The sequence below is a fragment of the Onthophagus taurus genome, chromosome 10, assembly GCF_036711975.1.
Source record: "Onthophagus taurus isolate NC chromosome 10, IU_Otau_3.0, whole genome shotgun sequence".
NCBI lineage: Eukaryota > Metazoa > Arthropoda > Insecta > Coleoptera > Scarabaeidae > Onthophagus > Onthophagus taurus.
The window spans coordinates 5,718,299-5,745,068 of record NC_091975.1 but is presented as its reverse complement, the minus strand read 5'-3'; the positions used below and the strand labels follow the sequence as shown (position 1 = coordinate 5,745,068).

General features: G+C 35.5%; 1 protein-coding gene across 2 annotated transcripts in view; it reads right to left on the bottom strand.

Moving 5' to 3' along the window:
• Positions 1-3,191: 3,191 nt before the first annotated feature.
• Positions 3,192-26,770, bottom strand: part of LOC111413714 (neurotrimin-like) — a 40,954-nt gene continuing 17,375 nt past the window's right edge. Inside the window, exons 3-5 of one of the 2 annotated variants that reach the window (XM_023044778.2) lie at positions 16,757-16,967; positions 5,269-5,565; positions 3,192-3,809 (exon numbers count right to left, since the gene is read on the bottom strand). In XM_023044778.2, coding sequence (XP_022900546.1) covers positions 3,700-3,809; positions 5,269-5,565; positions 16,757-16,967 — 618 coding nt within the window. In that variant the 3' untranslated portion in view covers positions 3,192-3,699. The remainder of the gene's footprint in view (positions 3,810-5,268; positions 5,566-16,756; positions 16,968-26,770) is intronic. The other variant, XM_023044779.2, reaches the window with a different exon arrangement.

Here is a 26,770-nt window from a genome sequence, read left to right as displayed (position 1 = left end):
TGTCGACTCCCAACTTTTCTTAATAGCAAATTTACCTATTCTTTTTTCAATAAACTCATGTACATACATCATGCATAAAGATTTTAAAAAAATTTAAAAAACGAAAAGATTCGGCTTAATCATTTAACGCCTTCACATCGGGGTTATTCACCTCGGTAAGGGATGGTTATCGGGGGTTGGGTTGGCTAATACGATGGACTGCAAACCGGTGACACGTAATCGCATCCACGTAATGCACCGGGGCGAAACCTATGGAGGCGTTCAGGTTGTTTTTCATCTGCCATTTTGACGGGAATCATTAATTAACTCTCGCGTAGGGAATATCTACGACCGTAACCGTATCGCAAATTATTCTACATGAATATATGTGGCTTTTGTGGCCTCATTTTATATCGTGTCATCAACCATATTTTATGACTCTTATACGTAAACTTGGATAAATATTTTAAAATGTATTTGTAATATCTTGTGACAAGTTACTCTAGAAGTGAGGAAAGAACTACACGTATGTGAGCTAAGTAGGGTTGGAACGGTTTTTAGTTGTTATTTTAGTGTTAGGATTAATTGGTTTAAAGTTGATTCGTGATTGAGTTGGGTTATTTTGGACCCAACCCAAGCACGTTTTAACTTTAAATTGCAACAAGTATCCCAACTTTGTTGTCGGATTGTCATTATTATTATTATTATTATTATTGCTGCCGGGCTGAGGAGGGCGGCCCCTCTCGTTACCGCGACTTATAAGATCTATTGTAACTTTAGCCCTCCAAAGGTTTAGGGCAAATGTAGGTCCTTAATGAACCTTAGTATTGTCCTGAGGTCTTGAACCTTTATGTAGGTAGCAGGGGAGTTTTACCGAAGACGTTGTGCCTTAGACGTCCTCTGGCGACGCAATTGCACAGTATATGTTCAGCAGTTTCTGACTCGTCGTTGCATAGTCGACAAGTTTGATCCTCAGCTTGTCCAATGTGGAAGAGGTGGTATTTTAGGGGCACATGGCCGGTTAGGTAGCCTGAGAGCGTTCTTAGATCCCCTTTGCTGAGGCATAAAACCTCTTTGGTTTTGTTTTGCGACGGAGTTATCATACTCTTCGCTTGTCTGTGACCTGGAAGTTCTTTCCAGCGTAAGGCTATCTTTGAAGCCTCCCAGTTGTTGATTATTTGTTTTAGGTGGCTTTTTTGTAGTCCACATCCAGGTTGGGGTCCAATGAAGGGCGTGTTTGCTGCCTCTTTGGCCAGCTTGTCGGCCTTCTCATTGCCCTCAATGTTGCTGTGACCTGGAACCCACCATAGGGTAACATCATTGCCCCTAGCGAGTTCTCTCAGATTGTTGGTGCACTCTCTGAAAATGTTTATGGATGCACCTTTTTGTCCCTTCTGTAGGTTCAAAGCGGTGCAGAAGTTTATAGCAAGAACTTCTGCTTGGAAAATTGTTAAGTCCGAGTTGAGGGGCAATTTGATGTGGCTATTTGGTCCACTGATGCCCATGCCTACTCCAGATCTTACTGTCTTTGAAGCATCGGTGTACCAGGCTAGGGCTCCTCTTTTTAGTTGAGGCCCTCCTTTCGCCCAATCATCCCTGCTACTAAATATGACCTTATACGGTTGGTTGAAATTGTATTCCGTCGGTATAAGGTCCGTTTTAATTTCAATCAGGTGATTTAGACATGGGTCTTTGAGGATCTCGAGGTATCCTCTGAGATTACCCTGCATCAACTTGAGTGAAGAAACTGTTTTCAGTGATAAGGCACTTAAGGCTGCCTCCTTTTGTATATATATGTGGAGCGGTGTGAGACCGAGTAGGGCTTCCAAAGCAGCCGTCGGACATTCGTCGTTAATAGTTCTACTTTCAATGGAGGGTGCTTTTATTTGTAGCTTCCTTCTCCGAGTGAAAGGGACTATTTCGATTTTATTGGGATTGATGCTGAGCCCATTGCTTCTGCACCAAGGTCGGATTGTCATGGTTTGGAGCTAGTTAACTTTGAATTTGAGTTTCTTGAAGTTGAGTTGACTTACTTTATGATTGAGATTAAGTTTTGGGGTAAATACGTTGCTTTGGAGTTTTGTTAATTTGTAGCTGACTTCCTTAGAGTTGCCTTGGCTTGGCTTTTGGTTGAGTTGAATTCCCGAAATAACTCATCTCAACCTCGGTGCAGCAACTTTGACTTACAATGGAGGAAGATTACTTTATGATTGAGTTGCTTGGGGATATGATTAGCTTACTTTTGGTCTTAATCCTTTGTGGTTGAGTTGGCTTGAATTGGACTTGTATTGCTTTGTGATTAAATTTCTCATTTTATTCTACTCAGTTTAAATATTAAATGTATTCATTAATAATTGTAAACAATTTTAATGTTTACAGTTAATTAATTTGATTTTAGAAAATGAATTCGAAGTTGTTAAGCAAAATCGAAATAAAATAGTTCTAAAAAAATTTATATTCAAAGCTGTCACTTTAATAATTCACTAGTTGACACATCATGGTTCTTCTTCAAGAATTCAAATTAGTAACTATAAAATCTAAACACGTCTAGAAATACGTACATTTCATCTCGCTTTTTATAACTTCTAGAAAATGTTATATTCTTTTATTTATCTTTTTGAAGTTTGAGGGTCGATCCTCCCATTTAAATATATGATTCGACACTCTCCACGGTGTCCCAAGAGATTATTCTCTTTTCAAGGCTGCGATGAGTTTGAAGTTTTATTACACAACTTTGAAAGTTTTTCGCCAGGTTCTTTTTCGGGAGGAAAGAAATATATTTAATTAGTAAACAAGAAATCTCGTTCGGACAGTTCAAATTTGCTTTAATTATATCCGAAGCGGGTGTGAAAGGGGGAAGACGACGTGCTTCCGAAAGAAGATTAAATGGCCCTCGAAGAGAAAACTTTGACTGGGCGATCTGAGCCCGTAAAAAAAGCAATTAGAATTTTACAACTTGGAGTGTTATAAAGTATTAAAAAGGGGAGCCCTCTAGGCGGAGTTATAATTACGAAGCCATCACAATCCGGACGATTCGGTGAATTATATAAATTACCCTCGAGCTGTTTCTTTGATCATAAAACCGAGAAACTCGGATGGTTCCGTTTGATAAAAAATGCATTATGCTTAGAGATTTCAAGGTTTGTTATCTTTTATTAATTAGATTACTTACCGTTGAGTTGGTATGTTTCAATTAAATGAAATAAAATAAATTGTATCTTAAAACGTATTTTTTATTTTCAACGAATTTATCAATAAATACAAACTTCATTAATAATAATTTTAATCTTATTAGTTTTAACACAAGGTCCCCATTAATTTTTTTTGTTCTCTCACGTTTTCTTCATTCATTCTTCATCGTACAAAACGAAACTCATTCAATTACGATTCCCTCCTTATTTTTATTTATTCAACATTCGGTTCTCTACTATTATTTAATATTTACTTTTACAATGGACATGATGAGCTATTTACAAAATATATCCCCATATATTATAATATATACTTCGTCGTATTTTTTTCTTACTTTTTCGAACGATATAACATAGTAAGGTACGTCCTGTACAAACATCTGAATTGGTTTCCAATGATATGTACAAAATTTCAATAAAAATCGGTCTCAAATCTTACATTAATAGACCGTTTATTCCGTTAAAATCGCTTCAAAAATTAATCTTTTCCACAAAAAGAATTAAAAAGAGTTTAATTTTACATGAACTGCTACGTTGGATTCATTCGAATGGCCACGAAGAACATGCAGATGAAAATTAATAGGATCGATTGAAAAGTACTCCTGCTGCAGCCATGATGCATTGCCGCTGGATGTTCTCCTGAAACAAAGCGAAAAACTAGTAGATTTTCTATATAAAATGTACAATGAATAAAGCTTCAAAACGAGCAACCCATTGTTCTTTCTAACGAAACCGACACCTAACAGGAACGGCCTTAAACCGATCTGCGGTATTTGGGCCACCGACGTCGGTAAAAGCCGTTAATTTATAGTGTCTTAAAAAGTAATTATCTCGGTTTTCGCTGAACGCGTACCAACGGAAACATTAAATCACCGAAACGCCGCTATTTTCTCCCTTCGTATTTATTCTAATTAACATAGAAAGACAAAAAAGTCAAAAAATCAACTCAATTTTATTTACTATTAAATCTGTTGAAACTCGATTTGAATTGTATGGTAATTTCGTTCGTGGTTCAAAATTGCCGATACCAGAGATCTGTTCTGCAACACTCTGAATTTAATTTATGCGAATTTTAACGTCAATAATTGGATTAACGTCCGCCGCTCAACCAAACAATTTCCAACAAACGACCGCCTTTGTCCTGCAGGGCTTGTTTACTTTTATGGTAGTCTGGTTTATTACGAACAGATTTAGTTTACTTGTTATTTCGCTAGCTTCCGTTTTTTATTTTAAAATTGATACAAAACTCAACATTTCTTCTTCACAATATTAGTTTGGTTTATTTTACACTGTTCATACTTGTGCAGGATTTTCATTTCCATAAAATCCTTTTGTTTTATTAGTTAATTTTTGGGTTGATTTTTTTTTAATGAAATTTAAATCCAAATAAAATATGAAAATCCCTAAAATCGTACAAAACCCTAAAATCCTGTTAAATTTTATTACCATAAAAGCCTACCACACTGTATATTATTAAAATGTTAAATCCCACTCAACGGAATTTAATACAATTACAAACCGTATAAAAGTTGCTGTAGTATAAATGAAAAAAAAACACTTTAAATATTCTGTAATCATTGATTTATAATTTAAATTAAAGTTACTTCATCCTAGTTAAAGATAAAGTTATTAATTTTAAAAAAATCTAAGATTTAACAAAATTGAGTTTGATTGAATTTTTTTTTAAAAATCGTATCACCAGTGCTATAAAGAATGAAGAAACTAAATTGACTATAAGTATTCTATAAGAAATGAGCTTTAATTTAAATCAAACCTCATCGTTATATCTTGATTGGAAACGAAGTTAGCGTTATTTCAAAATTAGTTGTTTTTCATATTTTAACAAAATCAGTTTATGTTTAGATTAAAATTAATATCATCTGCACAATAAATATTAAAGAAACGTAATTTACCATAAGTATTCTATAAGCATCGGGCTTTCATATAAATCAAACAAAATCACTCCATCTTAATTGCAACGGATGTTATCAGTGTTTTTAAAATGGATTTTGTAACAATATAAAAGTTGAAGAAATCAAATAATATTAATAACAACAATTTAAGTTTAATTAATTACGTGTTAAAAATATTTACTTACCATCTAAAATATGTACTCTAACATTCGCTGAGTTGGCATTTGATGGATCGCAGGTGTAAACACCTGAATCAGCTTGAACAGCTTTTTGTATAAGTAATCTCGTAGTTGTAATCGGTCCTTTTTCAGTTACCAAACTAATTCCTCCTCTCGGTGAATCAAAATTGATTGCGTGCGAGTTATGAGACCAAGACATTGTTGGTGGTGGTTCGGGAGCGTACCGAACAAGACAAGTTAAATTGATTGTAGATCCCATGTTGATGTACAAATCGTTTCCTCCTAATATCTCAGTGATTGGCTCTGTAAAAAAATAGTTAATGTAAATTGTAGGAATGTAAATTTCGCTTCGAGGGTGAAGTTATTTTTTTCTTCCCTTTTCTTCCGGTTAAAATATTAATTCCACATTAGAGGAAACGTCGGATGTTTTGATCGTTTTAGTTATGATTTATGCATGAGGATCGGGAAAAATGTCTTCAATATTTAATGTCGAAACATGTTAATTTTGCACAGCGGAAGAGAGGGATTTATTCTTCATGAACTTTTATATGTTTTATTATACATCCTGGTGGTAATGATTTAGTCACAGGCATACATCAAAAGTCGATTTAGGAGGGTGAAATGTAAAACATATAAAACCACTCCGACCGTAAAACGGCGTTAAAATTACTATGAGGGTCTCACGAAATCGTATCAATATGGAAATTTCTCTGCAAATTGGAATAGCCCATTTTTTCTTTCATAAAAATTCGTCTATATTAAGGATATAAAAAGTATTCGTAAATTTATTGTGATAAGAGAATTTTATTTTTCTTTTTATTAAGCTAGGTAAAACAAGAGTCGTTGAATAAGAGAAAAGAATTGTCCTCTTTTTTCTTTACCTACTCGGTTTTCAGAATATCTTAAACTGTATACCGTTTAAACAAACTTTTTAAGCCCGTTCAGGGCTTTAAATCCCTGTCTCCCTGAGAAACTGAAAAAAATGTACATCCAAGGGAATAAACCGCTCCGAGATTCAACCATCTGGGATGGCAATTTTTTACGGGAAAGGCGTGAAATCCCTTCGTTATTCCGTTTTCACTCGGAACAGAAACTGACTTTGATAAACCGGTTTCTTCTGGTGGGTAGGTTTTCCCGAAGGGGGTGGAAACTTTGCGTACACGGACTTCTGACTTAAATTCGAGCCACAAACAAAGATTAATAATCGCTAGAAATAGAGGAATTACGCGGCTGTGGAATTTCCGCGAGCGACCCGGAAAAAGTGATATATATGGGCCAATTTAAATAACCGCCCCTAAACTTTTTGAATCGTCCGGCGCGCGTGAAATACGCGCTCGTAAATCTGCGAAATATCGCCCCAAACCAACGGCTTTGAGAATATTTCTATGCATTTTAATTGCGCCCCTAACTTCGTGATGGATTTTATGCATTTATTCCGTTCGCCAACCGGAAACGGCTACGTTATACACTTCCCTGGCGGCGTGCGTTTATTGTTAATACGAAATGCGGACCTGCTAAATTAATTACATACAAAGTTTCCTTTCAAAATTTTATCCCACGGCTGTGTGCATTAACCAACTTTACAAGGATTGTTTGTTGTTTATTGTGATGAGGGTTATATTAATATTCTGTATTATCTAATCTCACTAAACTAAATTTCAAACTTTTCAATAAGTTTTAAAAGAGGTTTACTAATTTACGGACTCATCAAATTGGTGTAATTCCTAAAATATTTCAGTCGTCTTTTGACGTTCAATAAGAAGGGACTTCAATCAATTCTTTAATCGAATACGGCAATAGAATTAGTGATTTTCCTTAGAGGAACCACCGCGGTCGTTGCCGAACCGATTCCCAAAAGCAATTTACTCTGACCGTCGCGGAATTTATTCTAGGTAATAGCGTAGAAGTCCGGGGTCTAATTGAACGTCAGCCCGCTCTATTTAAATAATACCATTACGGCGACCATTTCGGGACGGTTACCGTAACGGCCGGTTGAGGGGCCTTTTGTACCCGTTATATATCGCCTCCTTCGGACCGTTTTCATTAATACTCCACTGCAAATGACCACAATTCCACTACGGCAACGATTTCTATCAAACTAAATCAAGATAAAAACATTAGAAATTATTCCAACTTCATTACAGTATCAAACGTAAAATAACTCTATACATCGATGGGCGTTGGAGCTGCAAAGTTTTGTTTACCAGATAGGAGCAAGAATTCGAGAAACCAAACGCCACATGTTCGTGCCCAGAATAGAATAACTGGCACACACGCGATAAATGGCAACTGAATTGAGTTAAAAATTGAAAAAAATAAATTAAACTCGTCGTGATATTGGTATACATGACGAAGTGGGCCACAAAATAAAGATAAAACGACACAATTTTAACGAACGTATTGATTTCCCAGTAATTAGAACGAGATATCAAAAAGTATGTAATACAAAAGCTAAACATTGTTTAATTAAATCAATACTAAAATATATTTAAAGTAGATTCTACCCACCTATGCGAAGATAGATAACCCAATTAGATAAGATTTTACATCTATAGTATTTTGATTATAACAAGAGAACCGCAGCTTAATCCTTGGCCAATACGAATGTGGAAATGCCCAATTCGAAATCTCTTTCCAATTCCGATAAAACGCCAAAATAATGCGAAGGTACACGATTCGCCATAGTTTTTTCTACTCTTTTTACTACTAGAGAACAAACTAATGTGAAAATGTTTGAAATATTCTATTAATTATAATAAAGTATGTAAACAAACGAACAAAGTAATAGACTGATTTTAATGTATTTGTACTAAAACAGAAAATCTTTTTTAGTATGTTCTTACGACTTTTCTAGTCTTTTAAGGGCACGGAGCGGCTGTATCATAACATCGTTGTTATGATACAGCCGCTCCGTAGAAAATAAGAAATTAAAATAAATCTTCATTAAATTTGCTTTAACCTTCCGAGTGCACATTCTTTTTGAGTCACACGGAGTGCACAACGGGGTCTATATGACCCCATGTAAAGAATGTTGTTATTATTTAGGAACAAACTTTATTTGAGAAAACCAAATTATAAGAACAATGTTTAAGGTCTATTTTACATTATAGATAAAAAATATTTTATTTATGACAATTAGAACATATAATATAAGAATGATTTTTACATATTGCAGTTTTACACTTAGAACAATAAAGGTTCGTTTTTTTATCATCTTGCCGTGAACATAAGGCACATCTTTTGCGTTTTGCTGGTGGTCCTGGTTGATCAAGGTTTTGTTCTTGTCTAGGGGGAACTTCAAATCCACAGCGCGCAAGACTTAACTTTACCAAAGGTTGCAAATTTGGTATACCGGACCTTATGTGAAGTTGCGCTCTCACCAAACCTTCACCTATTTCACGTATAAATAATCGTCTAGAATGTGAAGTATCTCTGAAATAATCAGGTTTAACATCTCTGAAGATTACTTGACCATTTATTGTGCAAGCATTCAACATAAAATAGAAAATTACCATAGGCCAGCGTCGTGACCCTTTTTGAGTCGTGTACGTGGCACACAATTTATCTAATGTATCTATGCCTCCCTTTGATTTATTATAGAATTCGATTTCTTCAGGCTTGTTTTTATTTTCAGCTTCCACTTTGCTTCTATCATCATGCATTGTACTAAAAATGATCACACACTTGCCTTTCTTGGGAACATACGACACCATTTTCCCCAGTTCTGAAAAACCTTCTAACGTAGAATAAACAGCTCGTTGTTTGTTTGCTTGGAACTCTTTGGGAATTTCGACCTTATTTTTTTCAAAGTACCAACCAGTGTTAATTTTTTTTGCAACAAACTTTTTCCTAAGGGTATAGATGTATACCAGTTATCCGTTGTGATATTTATTGCAGTATTGTGAATTGGAACGGTAAGATTCATGACTACATCATGCGCTAGGTTTTTTGCGCGTTTTTTATTTTCTTTGCCGGCATAAATTTTTCCAGAATAAAAGTAGAATGTTCGGGCACAATTCATTCCAAAAATTTTTATACCGTACTTGGCAGGTTTATTCGGCAAATATTGCACAAAACAGCAACGTCCGCGAAAAGGACATAATATTTCGTCTATGGTAACGTATTCACTCATAATGTAGTGTTTCTGACAATTAACAATAAATGCTTCCCATAGATCGACTATTGCTGCCAACTTATTACCTTGCTTTCGTATGTTTCTGATTGTAATATCATCAAATCGAAGGTTGCCCAACAAAAATTTGAAACGCCTTTCACTCATGGCTGCATGACAAATGGCTGGTCCGTATGATGTATTCCATAGATCATGGAGTTGCAGATGAGACGATCTCATAACTCCGCAAATAAAGAGTAAACCGAACACTGCATATATTTCTTCTTGGTTTGTTCTTCTTTCATAGCTACATAAATTTACACGATTTTCTAGAACACTTTCAATTTTTATATTAGTATACTTGACTATCTTATGTACCATGTCACCATCAAAAAACAATGAAAATGTATCTTGAGGTTTCACTACCGATTTAGCAGCTCTCTTTGGACCAGGCAGGTGTAAAACTATATTCTTTGCCCTTGTGCGTGATGTTGGCTTTGGAAAACTATTCCATTTAGTTTTACCGTCTTTCCCCATAAATAAATGATTATTTTCTACTTCGTTTTCCAGGTTGTCGTCACCGTCACTTAGATCATTTTCAGAGTTAGAATCATGTTCACTAAAAGTTGAGTTTTCCTCGTCACTATCTTCGTCACTATCTTCGTCTTCACTAAATTCTTGACAATTAAAATTCGTCGGTGGAAAATTTTCATCTTCTAATAGTTTTAACCATTCATCGTCGGATAGCCTTCTGTGACTCATTTTGACTTTTGAAACAACTTCCGTATTGATACGACAAAGTTAGGAACTACCGTACAGGTTCGCGTTTTACAACAAACTGATGAACCTCTGTGGCTCTGTGATGAAGCTATACAGTTGAATGTAGCAAAGTAGGAAGGCCGGGGATTCACACAAGTAGTAATGTATAGATAGGTACTTCCCCTTTGTGTAAATAAAAGCTAAAGACGGCTCCAAATTCAAAGTATTTAAAGAAATTTCCTAAGAAAAAAAGGTACAAGAAGTGCACTGTGGGGTCAATATGACCCCAATCAATTTTTTTGTCCTTTAGAAACGCATAAATTTCAAATTCATTACAGATACATATAGAGCAGAAAATACATACAAAATAATAAGTCGTGGGGTCATATTGACCCCACAGTGCACTCGAAAGGTTAAAATGTTCTTTATTTCATGATGATATCTCAATTCGTTGTTGATATACGACTTTTTTTTTAATTTATATTTCATGACACAAAAAATAAGGGATGAAGCATAATCCAACGTCTTGGCTGCGTTTTAATTATTTGTTGTTTTAATTCGTCTGTAGGAAGTGTTAAACATTGAACTTCGATCAGTGCGTTTTATTTTAATAAAATGACGTAAGTTTTATTTGAAATGTTTCGAGAAAACGAGTAATTTTTTTATTGAAAGGTTGAGTTTTAAAACCAGAAAATCGATTTAAAACCGCTTCGCCCCGTCGTCTTTGCATTTTTTGTTTATTCACCTCCAGTATTCCTCCTTCACACAATAAATTAAGGAGGGGATGTTTGGAAGTTGATTCGCTAACAACGCATTTTAGTTGATGTGCGGGCGTTTAAGGGTGATAAAGTAGTTTTGAAAAATAAAACTTATTACGTGAATTAAGTGATAAATACGTGTTATATTTATGCTAAGTGTTAGGTGATGTTAGTGATGTGATATAGTTGAGATCATCGGATAGCTATTTTATGGATGTTAAAAGGTGCCGTATTAATTTATGTTTTTTGTCACAATAAATTAATTTATCTTTTCTTTCCAGCTGAGCCTCGAAGTAAAATCCAAGGGAAACAACATCCATTCGGTGAGTCGTTTTCAATTTTATTAATTTACCAAAACATATCGGGATAACTCGCGATTTGAACGGTGTAATGTTGCGAGATAAAAACCGTTTGAACGCTACTCATTCGATTTGTGCTTGAAAAACGGTACCATTCAATAAATTTTTGCATTTTGTGCTTCAAAAATTATAAAGCTTTAATTATTATTGTCAAAACATGAAATAATTTGAAATTGAGTGTAAACCACTCCAAATAATACTAGTATAATCTATGTTTCGAGAAAACGAGTAATTTTTTTATTGAAAGGTTGAGTTTTAAAACCAAAAAAAACGATTTAAAACCGCTTCGCCCCGTCGTCTTTGCATTTTTTGTTTATTCACCTCCAGTATTCCTCCTTCACACAATAAATTAAGGAGGGGATGTTTGGAAGTTGATTCGCTAACAACGCATTTTAGTTGATGTGCGAGCGTTTAAGGGTGATAAAGTAGTTTTGAAAAATAAAACTTATTACGTGAATTAAGTGATAAATACGTGTTATATTTATGCTAAGTGTTAGGTGATGTTAGTGAAGTGATATAGTTGAGATCATCGGATTGCTATTTTATGGATGTTAAAAGGTATCGTATTAATTTATTTGTTTTGTCACAATAAATTAATTTATCTTTTCTTTCCAGCTGAGCCTCGAAGTAAAATCCAAGGGAAACAACATCCATTCGGTGAGTCGTTTTCAATTTTATTAATTTATCAAAACATATCGGGATAACTCGCGATTTGAACGGTGTAATGTTGCGAGATAAAAACCGTTTGAACGCTACTCATTGGAGTTGTGCTTGAAAAACGGTACCATTCAATAAATTTTTGCATTTTATGCTTCAAAAATTATAAAGCTTTAATTATTATTGTCAAAACATGAAATAATTTGAAATTGAGTGTAAACCACTCCAAATAATATTAGTATAATCTATGTTTCGAGAAAACGAGTATTTTTTTTATTGAAAGGTTGGGTTTTAAAACCAAAAAATCGATTTAAAACCGCTTCACCCCGTGGTCTTTGCATTTTTTGTTTATTCACCTCCAGTATTCCTCCTTCACACAATAAATTAAGGAGGGGATGTTTGGAAGTTGATTCGCTAACAACGCATTTTAGTTGATGTGCGGGCCTTTAAGGGTGATAAAGTAGTTTTGAAAAATAAAACTTATTACGTGAATTACCGTATTTTCTCGAATGTAATCCGCACCTTTTTTACAAATTTTATGTGCTCTAAAATCAAATGCGGATTACAATCGGGTGCGGATTAGATTCGCAGTCGTATAATTGCAATTTGGAAAATAGTAAAATAAAATCACATTATAACAATAATACTATATTAAGGGTTTTAGAACGATATTTACATTTTTATGTATCATTTTCTTCCCATATTACGTCATCTTCGGATTATACGAAACTTCTTAAATGATGTTATAACATTGTTTTCAGGGATCGTTTTCCATGTCACCTACACTCACTGAGCAAGTTCAGAAGCTCCTGTAATTGCTCCCGGTTTTGTTAATTCTCGAGTTTGTATACATATGTATACATACACAGGTTGTAGTATGGATGTTATTCCACCAGGTATTATTATTATGACAAGAAGTGTAAACCCAGATCAATTAATCAGTCTATGATTAATTAATATACTTATTTAATAATCCTCCTGGTCTAAGACTCCATACTTGTCTTAATCACTCCATCATCAGCTTTTCAATTGTCCATCCTTTTTTTGTGCCCTAACTAGGACGTCATTCAGGAAGTCTTTCAGATTTCAGAATGGTTTCTTTTTCAATATCAATAATGACAGCAATTTTTCCCTATCACTTGTTACTGCTGGCATCAATGTTATGCGCAATTTTTCGCAACCACTCGTTTATAAAGAAATTTCACACACCCCTCTTCTTTCCAGTGTGTAATTGGGTGGCATATTCAGATATACTACCATTTTGTTGACATTTACAGTTTGAGACAAATTGAAATTTTCTTGAAAATCATTAGGAGCTTTTGGGAAATTGTAGTTCTGCGCCTCAACGATAACACCATTCGGCGCATAAATCCCACAGTCCAACCTTAGCTAGTATTAAAAATTTTTTAGTCCCTCCTTTCGTTTTTCTTGAGAGAACTAGAAAACTGCCTCGTCAATCTTATGAAATCGTCTCTTCTTTGGCCCGGTAAATTTTTTGCACGATGCCTCACAGTCTGCAATAGCTACCTTGTCTTTCCGCAACAGCCGCAACGTTACTCTCATTAACAGCAAAAATTGTACCAGCTTTTGTACCAGATTTCCTTAACGCTAACTTAATAACATCTCTTTAAACTTTGCTGTATAGAAGAACCTGTTAGATTTTTGCTACTTTTTTTTTAATAATTACGCTATTATATGTATAATTAAGCACATACCACGTTCGAGCTACTACGAGGGCAGTATATGAACGGAATTCGTGCTAGGCATTACTATTTATTTTTAAAATTATATTTATTTTCCAATTTTTTCTGGCTTGGTAAATTTAAAGTCTAGTCTAATAAAAACTCGTCGTAAGCAAGGTTTCTTTAGGTACATCAGCGTCAGTCAACAGAAAAAATATATATTAATGGTTAACAACAAGCATCGCATCGTTTTGGTGTTGTCGAATTGCTCAAAGAAAGATGCGGATTACATTCGCAAACTAAATTTTTTTACCACTATGCTTTTTTAAAAACGGGGTGCGGATTAGATTCGAGTGCGGATAAGATTCGAGAAAATACGGTAAGTGATAAATACGTGTTATATTTATGCTAAGTGTTAGGTGATGTTAGTGATGTGATATAGTTGAGATCATCGGATTGCTATTTTATGGATGTTAAAAGGTGCCGTATTAATTTATTTTTTTTGTCACAATAAATTAATTTATCTTTTCTTTCCAGCTGAGCCTCGAAGTGAAATCCAAGGGAAACAACATCCATTCGGTGAGTCGTTTTCAATTTTATTAATTTATCAAAACATATCGGGATAACTCGCGATTTGAACGGTGTAATGTTGCGAGATAAAAACCGTTTGAACACTACTCATTGGATTTGTGCTTGAAAAACGGTACCATTCAATAAATTTTTGCATTTTGTGCTTCAAAAATTATAAAGCTTTAATTATTATTGTCAAAACATGAAATAATTTGAAATTGAGTGTAAACCACTCCAAATAATACTAGTATAATCTATGTTTCGAGAAAACGAGTAATTTTTTTATTGAAAGGTTGAGTTTTAAAACCAAAAAAACGATTTAAAACCGCTTCGCCCCGTCGTCTTTGCATTTTTTGTTTATTCACCTCCAGTATTCCTCCTTCACACAATAAATTAAGGAGGGGATGTTTGGAAGTTGATTCGCTAACAACGCATTTTAGTTGATGTGCGGGCGTTTAAGGGTGATAAAGTAGTTTTGAAAAATAAAACTTATTACGTGAATTAAGTGATAAAAACGTGTTATATTTATGCTAAGTGTTAGGTGATGTTAGTGATGTGATATAGTTGAGATCATCGGATTGCTATTTTATGGATGTTAAAAGGTGCCGTATTAATTTATTTTTTTTGTCACAATAAATTAATTTATCTTTTCTTTCCAGCTGAGCCTCGAAGTAAAATCCAAGGGAAACAACATCCATTCGGTGAGTCGTTTTCAATTTTATTAATTTACCAAAACATATCGGGATAACTCGCGATTTGAACGGTGTAATGTTGCGAGATAAAAACCGTTTGAACACTACTCATTGGATTTGTGCTTGAAAAACGGTACCATTCAATACATTTTTGCATTTTGTGCTTCAAAAATTATAAAGCTTTGATTATTAACATTGTCAAAACACGAAATAATTTAAAATTGAGGGTAAACCAATTTTTCATTTCAAATTATGTGGTATTTCAATCTTTTGCATATGTTTTCATGATATATTTACTTATTTAAAAAGAATTGTTTATAGAAAATAATCTTTACATTGTCCCTCAACCAAGTTGGTGCGTGGATTGTCTAAGTTACTACTTGACACAATATCTATCCTTGAAATGATCTGAAACTCAAAAATCAAATGATGTTCTTTCCTATATACTTGAGATTATCGTTTGAACTAGAACTTGAATTATTTTTGTTATAAGTACCGTAATACATGTATTTTTCGGTAGTAAAGCTGTTTTCGTCTCGACAAAATTAATTGTCTTCGTAAATTTGTTGAGTTAAAAATACATTAGTAACTCAGAGTTATTTCCCGTCGACTGACTTCGTTAATTTCGAAACGTTTTCGTAATTGTAGACGAGTCTGTTCAAGTTGTTAGGTTTTGGTACGTGCATTGGGAGCAAAGGTCGTATCATTAAGCGCAATTCGGTCGCGGAGACGTCCCGTAACGACTTGCTCGAACTGAAACTGCATCAGGTCAAGTCCTGATTGACGGCCGACGGCATTCCGACGCGGTAACAAGGGTCCTGCAGGATGTCGCAAGTTCATCTGTGGAAAGCTATCCTATCTCTATTAGAACTAGGGGACGCGTTTATGGCCACCCCCTTTCTATAGTAGACTAGTTGTGGTTTGCTGGCTGCGGTAATTACTGGCTCGATTTACTGTCCCATTCGCACTGTGACCGACGAATGCGTTATCTCTGATTTCACACTTTGGAATCTGTTTCGAATTAATAGCTACTAAACTAAATTTATAACCCCGTGAACAATTATTTAATCTGATCGGAAGAGAATTATTTTAAAGCAATCATTAAAAACTTTGTTGAAGCTTGCGTTTTTATAAAAATGTTTTAAGATATAAATATAGGGAACTTTCTAATCTAATCAACGATCGGTAATTACTCTACGTTGAGTTGAGAACAAAATTAAGGAGGTAAACGCGATGTAATGCACGCGAAAAACTTTATACCTATGCATTAATAAAAAAAAGTACAAATTGAGTTCGTCACGTCCACTTTTCAGTAATAAAAAAACCTTTGAATTATAAATTAAAAACGATAAACTAGAAATTAATTAAATAAAGAAAAGAAAGAACAGTTTTAACTGAATGGATGTCTTAGAGTCGAAACTCACGGGGTTAAAATTTATTACCCGACAGCGAACTCAGGGGTCGAAGTTAATTAATTATACGAACTTATTAAATAAGAACCGACGCGGACTAATGAATCGACGCTACCTGAAATTACTACCTTGCTAGAGGTATGGATGAACTTTGAGATGAACCTCATATTTATTTGTGTAATTTTGGTTGCGTTGTTTCTTTTGGGATTTTTCGTCCAGAGATTATGGGCCGATTCGTGCTGTTAGGAACAACGCGATTGCTTATGTAGTATTCAGGTGGCGTCGTCGCCTCCAACGCCTGCGGCAAGCAGTGCCTTCCAAATTCCTTCAGGGTCTCCCAAAATCCCAGAAGTGTCGTCGGTGCGGTAGGCTGCTGTAAAAGCCAACTGTACGCCGAGGGTATTCTAAGTTGACAACCGTTGTCTCCGGAATAGATATCAAGACTTTCTTTTTGTTGGGTTAAGATATTTTTCAAAATATGTCAGAGTACTTACCGACAACTGTAAGATGGACGGGATGTCCTATAGGTGGAGTTGTGCTAATCTGGCACTCGTAAATTCCGGAATCTTTTCGTTGTGGATAACGTATTCTTAATGTCCACTCTTCAGTATGCGGAGAATGGATTGCTTCGAATCTCTGGTCCGATGTATAAGTGTACCTTCCAACCGTGAGTAGATGTATGTCTCTATGTCTGACCCACGACACCTGAAACATACCAACAATAATGCTAACACCGGAAACATGTACATACGGTATGAATAGAATAAACAGGGACCAACTCCCGTTAAGCTCATCTAAAGGGTTCAGAGAAGCGAACCTTTGCGTTTGGGACTTTGTGTTCTCAAACGAAATTGTACATGGTGGCGTTATTAATGTGTCCGACACAATAATAAATGCGGAGCGATGCGAAACAGGTCCTCTGGGTTTCAATTTGGTGGCGGACGCGATCGCGAATTAACATAAAAGGGGGTCGGTAGGAAGCAATCTGACGCCTCGGCGACCGAGATCTCTAAAATTGAAATTCCTTCATATTACGTTCCACGTCACCAAAGGTCCACTTTGCTTGTTGCACCGTGAACAATTTCTGCCCCGAATTGCGAACGTTCGATTACAAATTTCACGTCAATATACTAAAATTTCTCAACAATTTTCGCTTCGTGGTAAACCCAATTTGATGTGAGTAAACAAGTTAATTAACATGAAATTCATAAACGCGTTGTTGCATTATATAATTGTGTTTATGGAATTCTTCGAGTGTGTAACAACATTTTACAGTCTGATTTATCGTTATACGTTATAATTAATATTGTTATTTAATAACGCGAAACAGTATATTTAAATGATGGACGGCGCACACATCGCGGTGGGGTTAACCGAAATCATGTATAATAATTACTTTGGGCCACACCGCTTTACGTAGCCACCATGCAGTTTGTGAAAACGCCGCCTGAATATCAAATGGGGTTGTATAGGGTGTATAATTTCGGTCCAATTTCATTCAAACGCGCATAAATCGCCCAGAGAATAACTCCGACGAAACTAAACCACTTAAAAGATACAATTTTAATGGCAAAGGAAAATTAAATCGGCACGAAGTTAGATTAGAAAATAGGATTGATTCCCGCGGTTGCGTGTCCGTGCCAACTTGAACGCTACTCGGACAAAAGTTGCGGAATCGTATTACGCGCTGGGAGGGTGCACGTTCGAACAAGTTCTATTAAATTAAATTATCCCCCCGTCGACGGTTAATTCCTCGCGGAGCATCCAAAAGTGGACCGCAACTGTGAGAAGAAATATTTTATTAAAACAACTTCAAACAGTATTAAATCCCCCTCACCCCAAATTCCCCCCGAGAAACCACAAACGCACGTGTCTCTACACGCTTGAGGGCCCTCCGATATTGGATCCACCTCCTCTGGCAGTAAATCGAACCGTTTCGCGTTCAGACCTTGGTCGTATGTTTCTAAAACCCACCCCACCGATAATCAATAAATTCTCTACGCAAAAAATTAATTCGAATTCGAACAATTACGTACAAATATATTTAACCTTATTTGTAATTATCCAATTCACGTTGGGTTCAACTATATTATGTTCGTTAGTGGACGCGTACTGCCAAATCGTAACCGAACGTAAACACAAATGGCTCTAATATTCCTTTTAATTGCTAAAGTTTGGCTCTAGCTTACCAACGGGCTCTCAACGATTGTTATCGTGAACTGTATGTTCCAACTAAACCCAACCCAATCTTTCAACAAAACCCGTTGCAACACGTTTCATGAGTACAAATACAACGTAGTTTTAAAGTTAATATAAATTTTTCTCTTATTCTTATTTGAATCCATGTTGCAAGCTCTTAGATAATATTTAAAATTGGTGATTAATTAAAAAAATTAAATTACTTCTTATACTTGCTGTTAATAATAAGCATGAATCCTAGTCTTCCTAAACTATACTCCTTACCAAAGCTACACAAAATGGAAATTCCAATAAGACCTATAACAGCCTTCAATAATTCACCCATATCGAAATTAGCCAAATTCATGCTTGGTGTGTTTCAAAAAATAAACTTCCAACCTAAATATACCGTTTCTAATTCGAAAGAATTTATCCAAAATACAAAGCACCTTGATCTAAAGAATAAAATCATGCTGTCATTTGACGTGACAAACCTATATTCAAATGTACCCATAGACATCACCCTGAATTTGACCAGTAAAATATTCAAAGAACATTTCAAAGATAAACATTTAACAACTCAACTAGACACTATTCTGAAACATATAGTCACTATGAATTTTTGTAAATTCAACAATAACGTCTATAAGATCAAAGATGGACTGCCGATGGGAATGCCTTTGTCAGGTATCCTGGCTGACATATATTTGGATTACGTGGAAAAAAACTATATCTTTACAAACCTTAATCCTTTCGTAAATAATATCACAAAATGGGTTCGTTATGTTGATGACATTTTTATAATATGGGAAGGTAATAATACAGATTTAAAAAAGCTTCATACATATATCAACAACATACAAGATAAATTAAAATTTACTCTGGAGCTCGAGAATAATAAAGAAATTAATTTTCTAGATCTAAAACTGACCAACGTAAATGATACAATAACCTATGACATTTATAGAAAACAAACCACAATCTCAACTGTTATCCCCTTTGATTCAGCACACCCATTTTCCCAAAAAATGGCAAGTTTTCGTTTCTTTTTTAATAGAATACTGGATTACCCTTTATCACATGAAAATAGAATCAAAGAATTTAACTATATTTTTAATTTAGGTAAACAAAATAAATACACACACAAAACACTTAATAAGCTTTTAGCCAAGATACAACAGACAAAAGATCCTCTATATACAAAAGATATAAAAGACAATATATATAAACCTATTTCTTATAATAGTATGACTCAAAAGGCCCAAAGTATATTTTCTAAATATAATGTGACTTTAGCATATAGTAATAGGAATTCCATAGTTAATTTGCTATCCAATCACCATCTTAATAATAATAAAAAAACCTCTCATGATAATGGTGTTTATAAAATTAACTGCAATGATTGCAATAGTGTATATATCGGACAGACTGAGCGAAGACTTGATATACGTTTACACGAACATAAAAATAAACCCAATTCTAATATTTTCAAACACATCAAAGAGACTGGACATAGTATGGATTTCGATGGGGTAAAACTTTTGCATAGGTGTGATAAAGGGTTTAAACTTGATTTATTGGAATCTTTTGAGATTGATAAACATAGTAAGAACAATTACATTGATATACTTAATGAACAAGTTGAGATTTTCTACACCCCTCTTTACAAATATATGCCTAAAAAGTGTTTTAATAGCTAATTTGCTAATTTTAAAATTTTTTAATTTTTGTTTTTAGTTTTTGTTAAGAATATTTATTTACTGAATTTCATTTCGTTTTGTAAATTCTTTTAAATTTAACATAAATATTGTTATCTCTCTTAAACGTTCGTTTTTTTCGTTTTCTTGTAACTTCGATAAATTTATTTTAGTCGCATGACCGGTATTTGTCGATTTTTTGTTGTGTAAGTTTTCGATTTCATTTTGTCTTTAGACAATATTTAATGTGTTAACTATAAGATTTTGTTTCGACCTTTATGTAGTGATATTTTGTTGGATGAACGTTTAATTTTTCAACGTGTGTGGTTCTATGACGATCTACATTTATTAGGATTTGACGTGAGTAAAATGGAAAAAGAAATTTTGGTATAATTACGAGGTTTTTGATTTTGTTTTGTTATTTCATTTAATTAAGGTTTTGACTGATGATGAAGTGAAACTTCGAAACCGGTATCAATAAATATTTAAACAGCAAGTATAAGAAGTAATTTAATTTTTTTAATTAATCACCAATTTTAAATATAATATAAATTTGTTGATTTCTTGCAAATGTTTTTATTGCGTCTCTTAATAACGCAGCAAGAAGTTTAAAAGCTCATCTGAACACGCCTCAAAGTCGAGTGAAACAACAGAAAAACACTCGGCTAGAATTGGACTCTCCATATTTAAAATTTAAATAGGGAATTAAGCACCGGTCCTCAAGAATTTCAAGAAAAACAAAACCGGCTAGCTGTTTTTCCGCTTCCCTTATTCCGTCCGTCCCTGGATTCGTTTTGGAGGCAGGTATCGATTTCTCGAACGAGACCGTAGTCCCGCGAAATATAATGGGACCTCATGAGTGGTGGTGGCCTGTAATTTTCCGACTGCGTACGGAAAGGCGGAAATGTCGGGAAATGCGACCGCCTTCACAGAAAAAAAAACCGGGCGAAAATGGGAAAATTTTGCATATGCTTGTGGGATGTGATAAGGGTTCCACTACACTAATGCAAAATTCATCTAGGTACTAAAGGATTATGTAAGGATTTCATGGAATACATTATTAGAAACAGCAGGAAATTTCTCTAACTCCGATAAATACGGATAATTACATCAGATACCTATCAACTGGTTGTTGAAAATGCGCGGAATTTCCATATTCAAGCTTGGTATTTGAGGCCACTTAAGTTATTCAAGTGAAATTAACACTTAATCAAAACGGTTGTCGGACAACTGCAATTTTGAGCTTAACGCTCGGCGCGTTAATAAACGATTACGGCAGTATTTCGCAGGACGGGACAGGTTGGTATGGGGAGGAAACCACCCTCGACTCGAATATACGTAGGGTTTCGGCCGCTAGTCTCAGTTTAAATCAATTTAATGGTCGGTATTAAAATAGTGAAAGCTTAAAGGATCGGTTTGCGGTAGCAAATTGAGAGAGGTGTAATCGAATCGCACCTAACAGAGGTTTATTAAGTTAAATTAATGATATTTCGACGTGTGTACTTGATGGAATTCCGTCCTTCAAAAGATGGTCAATCGTAAATTTGATATTGGAAATACGCCGAGTTCAATTACAACACCCACCATCGATTGAATTTGAATTGCATTATCCTGTAAGGCGATTAAAGGAAAACACCCGGATGTTGATTACAGGGGAATTTCGTATCTCTCGTTATCTAGTGCCGTACTCGAGTCGCGTACAGCACGTGCGGAATGTGTCCGGAATCCATTCCGCGCTTTTAGCGACAATGGAGCTAACTGCATACACGGATTAAATCAATATAGAGTGAGCACTCTTGGAATCTGTGCCGCCCTATATGTTCTTATTCACTCACCTAGACTCAAACAGATTGATGGCATGGCTAAGGTACGAAAAATAGGGGTTTCCAATCGCGGCCGACAAATTATAAATGACGCACTTATACCTGAACAACAAAAAGAACATCCGTAACAAATGCCGCACTTCGATTCCGATGGTGGTTCAAGTTTCACGTTACAACCTTTCGTACCGTAAACCTTCCACCCTGTTGATGGACGACATAAATAAGGCCCTCAGGTTGAATTGATGGCAACCAGAAATTGCAAGCTAAACAAAGTGCATCTCGTTTATGGTCTCGGAGTTAACTCGATACGTTGACCGATTCACTGACGAAGTTAACGAGATCATAACTTAGTATAGTATATTTTGCGGTGAAATTGAAGATTTTCAAATTGAATTTGAGTTGTGAAAGTTTTTTTTTTCTTCTTTTTAACTTATTATTCTCTTGAGATTGTTTGCAGTTTGAAACTTTGTCGATATCTTCCTGGAGAGCGGCCACCTGTAAGCTGCAATTTAAATCTTATTAGATTGGGACAAGTTTGATAAGTTCTCAAATGGACTTCGGCACGAGTATTTAATGCGCCCTTCGCCGTGAAGGTATTTGTTACGCGTCAACCGTTTCTACGCATCAATTAACCAGCAATTTCCTTGGCAGACATCCGACCCCCGGACTCTTAATTGATGTGTTAACCCAATCGATTAAGGGACGAAGGGTCCGTGTTCTTCGTGGACACCCTCAATTAATTATCCGACCCGCTGAACGCTTCCGCTATCCCCAATTTGTTTGCGATCACTTCCCCGATTCAGTATACTTTAACTATTCGCGTTATGCTGTAACTCTCGACAGATAAAGATATTCGATATTTCCAATTTCCATATCGCGCGCACTTGGAATACGTAACAAGTCCATTTCACACTGAATCAATAAAATAGAGTTACAATAATCGAAACTGTAAAGTTGTGAAAAATAGTAATATTCTCTTTACTCTATAATTGAGAAGTTCAAAACGGGCTTTAAGCGAATCCTCGTTCGCTTATTTGTTTGCAGGGAGAGCAATTTCGTTGTTAAATTTAAACGAGATGCTTTGAACTTTTCAGTGCCCGAGGAAGAATGTCTGCAAAATTGATTTCTGTCCAAAAAGACGAGTCGACAACTCGAAGTTATCTTTCAACTTTGCCGTCCACGTCAACTAACAGTTAATTGTCGTTTATTATTTTAAAGATAGGCAACTAGTTTTATATAACTGCAAATATGGTTAAACTGTCATTAAAATCCAGACCGTGTTTCTTGATCTATACTAAAACTCGGGGTGAAGTTCGTAATTAAGTAGTACAAACCCGGAGCGGAATAAGTGGGAGGATACTAAAACAACTAAATGTTGATTGATTATACAGTTGACCGCTTCTCCATAAATTGCGAGAAATAACTTGTGAGCTTAGTTATTGTTTCAATGAGCTTGGCTATGTTTGACAAATGCAAGAAACGTTTTAACACTCTGGCAAGCTTCCATCTTGCTGAGACTTCACAAAAAACTTTGAATTCGATTTAAATATATTCCAATAAAATATATCTTTTAAAATATTTGAGTATACCATCTCGAAAATAGGTGAAGGATTTACCAAACTGTTTCGGTGAGAACGTCTCCGTAAGAGGGGGTCCGTAAATTATGGCCGACACTCCGTAAGACCCTAGTATCTGCTTTTAAATTAGTTTAAATAGAGAGACCGGCCCTTTTCACGGGTGAATCCATTTATAAAAGTCTTCGTTCTTGAAGAAGAAGAAAAAATCGTCGTTTTCCTTAAAGATTCTGTTGTCTCCCGTTGACGCCCGTTCTGGGAATCGACTTGTAAATGTGCTCCACCTCTACAGGCGATTAATCACAGTCTTTGTTTTGATATACATTTTGAAATTGAAAAGATACGGGAGAAAAGTGTTGGAAAAATCTCCATGGAGTTACCGGCGGCAGTGTCGAGAGTATCCGGAGGAGGATCCTTTGTAAACCGAAGTTTTCTCCTCCTCATAAACCAGCCATCCTTTGATGTGTAATGGTGAGGTGCTCTCTGAGAGATCCCCACGATAAGAACTCGTTAATTTTCACGAACGCAGGTTTTTGTCAAAGAAGTACTTTTGAACTCGAAAACATAAATAGATAACGACCAAGCTGTGATTACGTAACTCGTTATTTGAGTTCTTTTCGTTATTGGGTTTCGATTAAAACTGCAGGATAGTGACGAAAAATAACAAGATAAAAAGAAGTAAAACACAAAAAAGTAAATGAAAAGTAAAAGAAAACTAACGAAAAGAAAAAAAAGACAAGGTTTTATAGGGTAATAAACTTTGAGCTTTCGGAACCGCATATTGGATTTTTGCTTTAGTGGTAAAGTATCAAGGGGCTAGAGTGACAACTGATATTTTCCTGTCCACGTTGAGGCCGTAAAGATCCCCTATTGGGTAAAATTACGGGATAAAAAAGACTATCCGTACAAATTTATAAAGTCATATCAGTCTCTCATAAAAATGGGAAGCGGGATATCCGTTTTACTACCAGGATTTTATCAGCAATCTGATTTTCCATCGTACAATTTTCAATTCAATACAATATAACACAGTGTAAACTATTCGGTCTCAACTTTCATTGTTCTTATAAATTTAAGTTGCAACTCTCCTGATTTTGTGATTCCCGTATGACGGAGAACTTATATCTCATAGACCGCTCGCGTTCGCGCAGCCCACAATGGAGCGAAACTTGCGAACACGCAGTTGTTTTAAACATAATTAGTTTGACCGCATTCATCTCAACGTTGGTTTGGAACTTTGCAAGTTGCTGATACCTTTGTCGGTGCCAAAAGCAATCTCAACCTCGGATTTACTTAGATATTGTAAAAAGTTTTACAAAACCTTCTTTTACAGTGGTATTAATTAATTTTAGAGAATGTAACATATTTTGTGTGCACGTTTTATAATTTACGAGGAAATTGCATATACGTGTCATGTTCCAGTTAACATTACAGCTTTGGTTAAATGCTCACGTTGAATTTAGCGAACAATTACGTTGTGGAATAGGTAGATTGTGTCGGTGGTTTATGGTATTAACCGATTAATCGATATCTGTTGGTGACAAGACAACGTATTGTATAACACAGCACGCACGCCCTATAACTGCGCAAGAAGACGCGTTATTTATGTGCATAGTCGAGTGACGTCGGTCTGCAAATTCGGGATTAATGATCGAAATTTTCGGGTCGAGTCGTTTATAACAATAAAACATACCCCGGCCGATTCGATAAACTAAATGCCGGAGCGAAATATTTGTAATGGATGCTATAAATAGGAATATGCCAATATTCGGTTGTCAGATCTGCACATATCGCGGCGTGTAAACATTTACATTCGGTTCGTCACGGTACAATCGTTGTATATTAATCATTTTGAGGTTACTCACTAAACTCATATTGCTTTGTTTTTAAAATTCTTTCAAATTTCAAGACGAATACAACTTCATCACGTTCTGATGGATTTAAGAGTAAAACTTCGTATATTTAACAAATTAAGTCATCACTTAAAGTTGTAAAAACACCACCACCCCGTGGAATAGTTATTTGCTGACCTAACTGCAGAAGTAATACGATATTCAAGCATGCAGCTTGGACCTAAAAAAATGCATGTTGACGTTGCACGGTCGACGGCACCAAGTAAATCGCATAATTCAACACGGTTGTTTGAGTTAGAGCCCGCTTTATTTGCAGGAACGTTGTTGTGCCGCGCCATTTTAGGTGTAAAGGTCTGTAGGGGTTTGTATTGCATTTTCCAACAGGTCATGTGCATATATTTAATCTGAGGAAAATTTTAACGAAATATTTACTTTGATAGAGAAATTCTCAAACAGGTTAAGGTCGATTTTATTAAGATTAATTTGTGCAAATAAAAGTTTTTCCGTCAATGATATGAGATGCAATGAAAGAGAGAGAGAGAGAAATTATAGGTCGTTACAAGGTTTAGAGAAATAGTGCCCGGGGAAATGTCCGGTCGTACGGAACGAGAAAATTTCGTTCGTCGGTGCATAAACCGGAGGAACGCAAGAACTCTCCGACCATTCCGGAAGCTGCACCAATAAAGCTCGCCTATTCAGGCAACGGGACGTGACTAACGCGTCCGAATCGGGCTAACAATGGCTTACTTGGGCGATATCGCTTGTACCGTGGCGGACGGCACCTCGCGAACGAAGATATGGTTTGCATTCGAGGGTCACAAAGTCGGTACCATCGTCATAGGTCCATATCTGTGGTCGCTGCGGGGTACAATTTGGCCTGGCGCCAGATTATGATCCGGAAATCGAAAAGCTGCCCGACTCAAGACCGCTTTCTGTTGCGGTTGACCGTTCACATGATATTTCATATGTGTGTATATTCCGCTCACGACATCGGAAAAATTTCAAATCGAGCAACCAAATGGGATGGAATTATTATCTGGGCGATGTAATACCGGCAGATCCTCGAGGAGATTAAAAGATGTTATTTCCGGTTGAATTTACATAGAGATGTAACTTTACAGCCCAGAGATATTCGATTTTAATGCAAATTGTATTAGAAGTCTTCCTGTTTATATCAAAGTTATGAATAACTTTTTGAAATAATTTGATTTATTAACATTTTCCAAATTATATTGATCTATGAATAAAATTATTTTTAATGGTTGTTTATCATGAAAGTTGGTATGGTTGATTGAACGGATTTCGATGTGATCGTTTGGGTTCGCTGTTAAAACCATGGTCCGAGTTTAAAACGAGGTACTGTTTGCAGAACGACAAGCAAAC